Source organism: Trachymyrmex cornetzi, unplaced genomic scaffold (assembly GCF_001594075.2).
Source record: "Trachymyrmex cornetzi isolate Tcor2-1 unplaced genomic scaffold, Tcor1.1 scaffold105, whole genome shotgun sequence".
In the NCBI taxonomy this organism is placed as follows: domain Eukaryota; kingdom Metazoa; phylum Arthropoda; class Insecta; order Hymenoptera; family Formicidae; genus Trachymyrmex; species Trachymyrmex cornetzi.
Window position 1 is genome coordinate 57,087 of NW_017295598.1, and position 8,802 is coordinate 65,888.

At 33.8% G+C, this 8,802-nt stretch overlaps 2 protein-coding genes across 2 annotated transcripts; one reads left to right on the top strand and one right to left on the bottom strand.

The window, feature by feature from the left end:
- Window positions 1-2,810: 2,810 nt before the first annotated feature.
- On the top strand, window positions 2,811-4,737 carry LOC108759299 (cilia- and flagella-associated protein 20). Its single transcript, XM_018504659.1, has 4 exons — window positions 2,811-2,984; window positions 3,188-3,379; window positions 3,720-3,952; window positions 4,215-4,737. The coding sequence occupies exons 1-4, from the start codon at window positions 2,901-2,903 to the stop codon at window positions 4,735-4,737; spliced, it is 1,032 nt and encodes a 343-aa protein (XP_018360161.1). The 5' UTR covers window positions 2,811-2,900.
- A 132-nt stretch (window positions 4,738-4,869) lies between these two features.
- On the bottom strand, window positions 4,870-6,722 carry Taf9 (TBP-associated factor 9). Its single transcript, XM_018504669.1, has 3 exons — window positions 6,444-6,722; window positions 5,873-6,322; window positions 4,870-5,078 (listed from the first exon to the last, which is right to left on the bottom strand). The coding sequence occupies exons 1-3, from the start codon at window positions 6,580-6,582 to the stop codon at window positions 4,933-4,935; spliced, it is 735 nt and encodes a 244-aa protein (XP_018360171.1). The 5' UTR covers window positions 6,583-6,722; the 3' UTR covers window positions 4,870-4,932.
- Between the last annotated feature and the right edge of the window lie 2,080 nt (window positions 6,723-8,802).

An 8,802-nucleotide genomic window follows, 5' to 3' on the forward strand; every position in this document is an offset into this window, starting at 1 on the left:
GATATAATCATGGCAGCGCCTGTTTCTTCGGTTAGTTCCATTCTTGATGTCTTCAATTCTCAGCATCCTAGGCTTCAGTTTACTATGGAAGTGGGGGGTGATAGGTTAAATTTTTTGGATGTTACAGTGATTAGGGATAATGAGTTGATAGAATTTGATTGGTACCACAAGCCAACCTTTTCGGGTAGATATTTGAACTTTTGGTCACAGCACGCGGTTTCTCAAAAAATAGGTACAATCGCGGGATTAGTTGATAGGGTGATTTTGCTTTCAAATCCTAAATTCCATTTTGATAATTTGTGTTTTGTAATTAAAGTATTGTTAGAGAATGATTATCCTTTGAGTTTTATATTTGAGAATATTAACAACCGTTTGAAAAATATTATTATGGCTAGTAATACAAAGAGGGTTGTTAGTGATAATAGCGTTGATGTAGTACAGCCTTCGTGGTTCACTGTCCCTTTCGTTCGTGGTATTACTGAGAAATTTAATAGATTGAATAGCGAGCATATGAGGGTGTCATTTTATAGTGTTAATAAATTGCGAGAATTTATTAGGGTGCATAAGGACCCCTTACCGCGTGATAAGAAGTCGAAGGTTGTTTATAAGATTTCGTGCAAGAGCTGCGACGCGAGTTATGTTGGACAGACGTGTAGACAACTAAAGTCAAGAATCACGGAACATAAGAACCACATCCGATGGAACACGTCTGCTCGCAGTGTTATAACGGAACATCGGTTGCAAGAGGGACACGATTTTGACTGGGACAGTGTTGCGATATTGGACGAGGAACCTCACTACAGGAAGAGATTGATTTCGGAGATGATATTCATCAGAAGACAAACGCATGGACTCAACCTACAGATGGATATAGAGGGGCTTCCGAAGGCCTACCTCCCGATTATAGATAAGCTATAAAAGCTCGAGTTGTTGTCACGACTTGTCAGTCGATGTCTCTCGTACACAGTAATAAGTCCTTCTGACGAAATTTTTTTATCATTTTACAATTTTCATTAGTACTAGCTAATAACTAAAAAAGTGACTCACTGTGTCTGATACCGAATTAACTTTTGCAGAGAGGTAATTCATGTAATTTAATAATTTCGTAAAACTACATAAATGGGGAACAATGTCAATTGTTTATAAAGCAGAAAATTTGTGTTTTTGAAGTAAAATATTTGTATTTTTGAAACAAAAAACTTGTATACTTATTTAAAAATTCTCTACTTTAATAAACATTTAATTACAATAATCTGGCTTCTCAGCTCTTGAATCAATGTTTAACAAACAACCAGTCAAATTGGCGGAGAAGGAATTATTATTGTCGAAATCAGCGAAGCAAACTTATATTTACAAAATTTTATAAGTAATTATATAAGAAAATATTTTGCGCTGTTAAAGCAAGGAATTTGTTTCATTGAAGCGCAGTCATATCCAAAAGTTAAGTTTTATTGATAGACTTTTTTTGTTAATAACTTTTTAAGGAACAACGAGCGATGGCTAAAATTTATCCAAGGTCACTCGGGGTCATGATCTTGACAATATATATCAAGCTCAAAGTCATTGCAGGGTTATAGTCCCTATACTGCATAATTAATAAAAAAAAGTTATAAAGAAACTCACAATATATAAAGCACCTCGATTTATAAGAGATGAGGGGATATCGCCTTAGAGATCGCCAATAAGATCTCCGATTTGTAGGAAATAATTAAGCCAACATTATTCTTATAACTTTAACCCGTTTTGAAAAACGAAACGCCTCGTAGAGATCAAATCGTTCATTGTAGTGAGTCGTGCCTGTGGAGACTTTAGGACGACAAGATTTATATATATGAAATTTTTAGCCATAGGGGCCTCATAGCAATATATCAATTCAATCGAAAGGTAAATATCTAGATCAGGGGACCTACCCACAATGACCTTGACCTTGACATGTATTATCAAGGTCATGACCCTGAAAGACCTCCAACGAGTTTTAGGTGGCTTTCATCTTTGACTCTCACCCCCACTCCCCTCCTACAAAGGGGCGCACAACTCTCACCTTCGACTCTCAACCCCCTGCTTCAGGGGCGCACGACTCTCACCCCTCCCCCTCCCCGTGCTTCAGGGCCGCACGACTCTCACCCCTGGAAAGTCGTGCGTCCCTGAAAAAGGGGGGAGGGGGGATTTTGATATCATGAGTGCAATATATCCACTAGATAATGTAAATATTGATTAAAATTCTTAATTCAGATGTACAGTGAGTACTCTTTATTTTAAAATTTAAATACTAAAACTTGTTGAAGGTCACTCAGGGTCATGACCTTGACATCATATGTCAAGGTCAAGGTCATTGGAAGACGTTCCCTATAGTGCACGACTATCAAACATATTTTAAAGCAGGGAATTCTCGTGTTATATAGCTGAACTTTTTTTGTTCATAACTTTTTACCGAATAACGAGCGACGGCTAAAACTTGTTGAAGGTCACTCAGGGTCATGACCTTGACGACATATGTCAAGGTCAAGGTCATTGGGGGGGGGAGGTTTCCTGATCTAGATCTTTACCCTTTTTATTTGAAGTTCATCAATAATGAACAAACAGTTAGTATTAATTTAAAATTAACTTTCAAGCTCTGATTATGAGCCCTGCAACATTAATTTCTTCTTTACTGAAGATTATATTACTCTTTTGAAATTTGGCATTTTTGGGCTATATTCAAACTCACAATTCTCAACAACCCCAAAACTTTTCATTACTTAAATGCGTTTAAATTATTTTAAATGCGTTTTTAATTATATAATTTTGTCCCAAAGAGACAAGACGTTGGCAGTTAATGTGGAAACTCGAGAAACAAAGGAAAGAATCTAATTTGATATTTGTCAAACTGTAAACAGCTAAGCAAATATCTTTATAAATAAATGTTTCGAAATACTTATCAAGGCGGATTTTTATCCATTTTGTATAGTTGCGGGTCGTCCCCTCTGGAGTTATGGGACATGCACGTTAGTTTTTATCACATTAAAAGAATATCAAGATTCATAGTTTAAAATCTTACAATTTCCAAAAAGTCTACTTGCAAATTTAATTTAAAAAATTAATATTTTTATATTTCTAATAACAAGAAGAACGTATATATATATATATAAAATTGAAAAAGTACATGTATGTCTAAATTTATTGTATTGCACTATTCACATTTATTCAGGTAAAAAACGGATATATACGAAGAATTACAGATGAAGAGATAAAGTCATTGGCATTGGAAATAGCCGGGACCAATGTGGCTACAACTTATATTTACTGTCCAGCGTATCCAAAGAAGGAGCTGGGTATTAAGTTACCCTTTCTTATCATCATTATCAAGAACATGAAGAAGTATTTCACGTTTGAGATAACAGTAAAGTCCATTTGAATATGTACTTAAAAAATAAGGCTTCTAAGTTTCTTTAAACAAGACTTTTTGTATTCATTTCCTTAGATATATAGATACTTGTTGTTCATATTAATAAATAAAAAATTTTATTTTCTTTCATAAATAAAAGATGATGCATCTTCTATTAAATAAAATTTCTAATTTTTGTTATTTAAACAAACCTTTTATATAATTTTTCTTCTTGAATAAAACTTTCTATTTCTTTTTCTTTTCGAGTTCCTTTTTACATAATATATATCTCACTTTTTTGTAGATTTGCGGCACATTGCAATCTCAAAAAATTAATTAATTAATTGTTAAATAGATATTGGACGACAAGAATATGCATAGGAGATTCCGTGTGAGCAATTTTCAGAGTATGACACGCATTCGCCCGTTTTCCACATCCATGCCCATCGGACTTTCAGGTGGATGGAATCAGATTCAATTCAATTTGTCTGATTTTACGCAACGAGCTTATGGTACAAATTACATTGAAACCACTAGAATGCAAATTCATGCAAACTGCAGAATCAGACGAGTTTATTTCGCTGATAGGCAAGGATTTAATACATGTATCAATTAATTCTCTAATTAATTTTTTAAATTTTGTGTTATCATCGATAAAATATGTCATTTTATTTATTTAATGTAAGCCTTATTAATAGATATCAGAAATTTCATTAATTTCTTGATATTATGATAAGTCATTAAAATAATTTATTAAATATATTAAATAAACTTACAGTGTCTCTCTTAATGATAGTTTTTTTTAACAAAATAGTTTCAAATTAAATGTTAAGTAAAAGTAATTTTTAAGGCTTTATTCAGAGGACGAAATGCCAGAAGAGTTCAAGCTCTTCTTGCCGATGCACCGAAAAAAATGCGGTAGAGAGGAAGACGTACCAAAAAAACCTAGTTTAATACTTAAAGTACCGTCCGTCGAAGTACCAACTATTGAGCCGGAAGTGGAGGAGATACTTGAACCGCTAATTACGAAAGAACCTGATTTGATCGAGGAAGCAATACCAGATGTGCGTATGGAAGAAGTAGAAAAGATAGTTACAGAGAAAGATGAAGAAAAAGAAAGACAAAAAAAAGAAGCAAAAGGAGAAGCAGAAGAAATAGAAAAAGCAGAAGAGGAAGCAAAAAAGGAAGAAGAGGAAATTAAAGATGAAGAAACTGTAGTTGATGAAGAGGAAAAGGTCGAACCTGCGGTTACTATTCGTGAATATGAGGTCGAAGAAGAAAACGAAGATATATACATATCAAAATTGGAAGGTTACACAGAAGATGAGAATGAAGATGAAAATGAAGAAGATGAGCATGAAGATGAGGAATAAATAAAATATAATTTCAAATAATGACCATGTAAAATAGTTTCAAATAATAAATGCGTGTGTTTTATATAATCTTATATTTTATTAGACTTTGTATATTCTTTTTGTATTATTTTAACAAAAAACAGATTATAGAATTATTACAGAATGTTAGAAAATATTAATAATTAAACAGAATAGCACATTCAGAACTTAAAATTATGGCATATCGTAATCCTCTTCCTCTCGTTTTCTTTTCAATGATTCGTCGGTTTCCATTTTCACGGTCGGCAAAGTTTGATTGGAAGTAATCTGTATCTTCGGTTTCGTTACTTGTGTTTTTACCGTTGTAGTACTTGTTGCCGCTACAAAAATATTCGTATTAACATAGATATTATAAGATTTAATTAAAAATTTTTCAGCTATATTTAATTTTAAAACTTCTTTGTTGACTCACTATTGTTGACTACTATTATCTACGATTGTGATGTCAGAAAACACAATCAATAGAACTTAAAAAATATACTAAAACTCTTCTTTTATTTCGTTAATTAATAAATAACCATACATCTAGAAATTAATTATGCATATTCAATCAAAATGAAATGAGTTCTTTTTACTGTGACAAACTATCAAATTAATAAAATATACAGAAATAAATATAATTTAATTTCTTCTCAAATAAGAAGATAAATTTTGGTACATTCCACAAATCTATTCTATTCTATTGATTGGAAATGTTGCGTGTATTAATGTATTAAAAGAATATTTCTGTTCAAATATAATTTTATATTTGAATTTTTGTATTTTCTCATTCCTGATGTCACAATCTGATTTGAAATAGTACTGAATAAACAGGAATTTTAAATATGTAACTTTTTTAAATGTTATTAAATTCTTTTAATTTTGGGTAAATATTATACAAATTCTAGTAATACCAATTGCATCTGTTTCAGTATTTTTTTATATTAAAATCTTACTTGCTGGAGTTTTAAAGGAAATACGGAATGGTGTGGAGTAATGGGACTGCAATAGGTGGAACGAAGCTGACATTGGAAATAGAAAAAGGACATGATATTTTATATTAAAATAATATAATAACATAATTACATGTATTAGTAAGAAGTTAACATAATTATGAATATCAAGAAACAGTTACCTGTGGAAAATTTCAAAACAGGTTTCGGTATAGAAATAGTTTGTGTTCTTGCAACAGTAGCAAGTGTGCCAGGTCTTTTAACAATCGACACATTAGTCTTATTTCCCTCTATTTTCGATCTTGGCTGTCCACCGGATTGATTATTGCCTACCAAAGAATGTCCAGATTTCTGAACAACCTTCTTCGTTGCATTTTTAAGTCTATAATTCGGTGCATTTAAGCAATATCGATCTGGTGGTAATCTAAGGCCATTATTTGGTTTAACAAAAGGCAGCGGAATATTATTCTTGGTTCGTGCCACATCCAATAGAACATCTCTGGGCGGTGGATTTGTGAACGAACGCTCTAGCTGCATCTTGACTGCCAGTCTGACGTCATCCAGGTCAATGAACTTCTTTTTAGCATGATTGGCATATACTTTGCTATCGTCCAATATACATGTGACATATCCTGTACGAAAATTCCATTAATTAAATAAATTTTAAGAATTAAAATGGTAAAATAGTTAAAAAATATCAATTAAAAATTATCAAAATTAAGTTATTACAAAGGAAAGAAAAAAAAAACTTACGATATGTAAATTCCAATAGTTGATTGATCACCTTGGGTTCATAATCTGTTATTCCCATGTCCTTCATAATTGACATGATGACTTGAGCATCTTTGGGAATATGTTTGACGTGGCTCATGTTTTTCGTTTTTTCCGACATCTCATGAAATTGAAATAACTCTTCACTGTATACACTGCAAACTTTACAAACACTTCATATTTATACAACACCGTAAATAAACAATGAACTACTGAAGTGAATCTTTTAGGTTAGGTATATTTATGCTGCTGAAGCTGGAAAGGAACCCCCACGGAGTAATAAAGGTGCATTCACATGCAAGCGTCAGCGTTAAGCTGGAAACACAATAGACACAGGCAATAGGCACAGGCAACAGGGAATGGTCGCGTTCAGCAGACTCAACTGTTGCAGAGCGGATCCGTGAGCGCTCACTGCTATTGGATGATCTAGAAGAATATACCAATAGCAGCGAGCGCTCACGGATCCGCTCCGCAACAGTTGAGTCTGCTGAACGCGACCATTAACGAGCGATCCAATCAGAGCTCTGGGATATAATATCAAACTTATACCCCAAAGCTCTGATTGGACGGCTCGTTATTCCCTATTGCCTGTGCCTATTGCCTGTGTCTATTGTGTTTCCAGCTTTAAGCAACGGACGCAGCAACCAATCAGCTGGACGATACGGGCAATGGTGTAAAAAAATATTTTTTACACCACTGTAAAAATTGCCTCGTTGATTGGTTGTTGCTTCCGCTGCTTGACGCTTGCATGTAAATGCACCTTAATGAAGATGCATTCACATAGGCCGGTATTTAGTCTGATCTTATATTTACTCCGGATCTGCAATAGGGCCCGTATTCAGAACGCGCTTTTAGGACCTGAGCACAATAGAGGAACAGGAATTAGATATTAAGATTTTAACCTATCAGAAACTGATTACATCGGAATACACGGTTTCTAATAGGTTGAAATCTTAATATCTAATTCTTGTTCCTCTATTGTGCGCAGGTCCATAGCATAAATGCGTCTTTTATATTTCATTATTCCAATTTTCGCCTTCTAGAAGTTTTGTTTATACTTCCGTTATTCTCCCGTTACATCCGATTTATTCCGATTTTTATTTTTATCGGGATAGAAGTATGTTAAAGCATGTTGAAACATGCGATGCGCGAACAAAATTGAATTCAAGAAGAATAAGCGACTGTGATTCGCCCATTTCTTATGGCTTAAGGCTCAAAACCCTATTGTAGATCCGGACTTAAGCAGTCTTAAATACAGTCTTAAGATGTTATGAACCAATCAGAAGGCCGCGTTAGCGACTTAAGACATTACGACTTAAGACGGTCTTAAAATAAAAACCGACTATTGGACGGTATTCATAGTCCGATCATATTTCAAGATTGTCTTAAGCCTTGTGTCCACGATGCTAGAAATCAGTCCGAGACCTCGGATGAAGGAAGACCTGGATAACATTTGTCACGATCAAGGTCATTAGAAATTGTTCTTATTTTCATTTTTACACTAAAAATTCATTTCTACATAAAAATGTTTATTATTTAAAATGTGTATCTCAAAAATACACTTTATAATGATGCTTTATCAAATTTGCAATTGAAATTACTCCTCGTCAATTAAATTGAATTTAAGAATACAACATGGCGCGAAATTTGCACGCTATGGTTGAACGATTTCAGAAGCTCACTGTCACGTCCCGCGACAAATACCGTTACAAATTTTTTTTTATTAATATATATAAAATTCACTGTAACACCATAAACACTACGCGACCTTTAACCTTTACTTAAGTGCGTATCGTGCGTATTTAAAACCATCTTTTTCTTGGCGCGTACTTGAACTCATTAGCATATGCTCACGCATAGCCGCATTTTCAAGCTGCAACCTCATTGGCCATTACGCATACAAACCTGACCAATCTTCGCAATTCCTCTAGACCTAACGAAATGTGAACATTTTCACCAATCACAACCCAGTATTTCTCTTACTGTCGCGATCACCTAAAAGAATATCAACCAATCAAGATCCTAGAAATCAATCCTCCATTTCCTGACCATCTTCTAACTCCCTATTTAACAGACTTTCCTTACGAACAGTTTATAAACCACCTTTTGCATACCTTAAGCCTAACCCACATGTCTTAATACTCGCATCCGAAATCTTTAATCCCCCAACGACCCATATTGCATCCCCGTAAGATACCATCTTTATGAAACCTTGATCAATCTCTATCAAATTCACAAACAGAATAAAACATTTAAACTTACATTCTTATTCTCATTCTTACTCAACTATAATCCTACCGCTTTCAACCCTGCGACGAATTCAATACGATAATTACACAAA

Bases quoted from the DNA above. Each gene is read 5' to 3' on its own strand.
- Taf9 (XM_018504669.1), bottom strand. From the start codon at position 6,582: ATGTCGGAAAAAACGAAAAACATGAGCCACGTCAAACATATTCCCAAA. The intron at 6,323-6,443 runs GTAAGTTTTTTT...ATTTTCGTACAG, and splicing joins ACTATTGGAATTTACATATC to GATATGTCACATGTATATTG. The intron at 5,079-5,872 runs GTAACTGTTTCT...ATATTTTTGTAG, and splicing joins TGTTTTGAAATTTTCCACAG to CGGCAACAAGTACTACAACG.
- LOC108759299 (XM_018504659.1), top strand. From the start codon at position 2,901: ATGTTTCGAAATACTTATCAAGGCGGATTTTTATCCATTTTGTATAGT. The intron at 2,985-3,187 runs GTTAGTTTTTAT...ACATTTATTCAG, and splicing joins TGGAGTTATGGGACATGCAC to GTAAAAAACGGATATATACG. The intron at 3,953-4,214 runs GCAAGGATTTAA...GTAATTTTTAAG, and splicing joins CGAGTTTATTTCGCTGATAG to GCTTTATTCAGAGGACGAAA.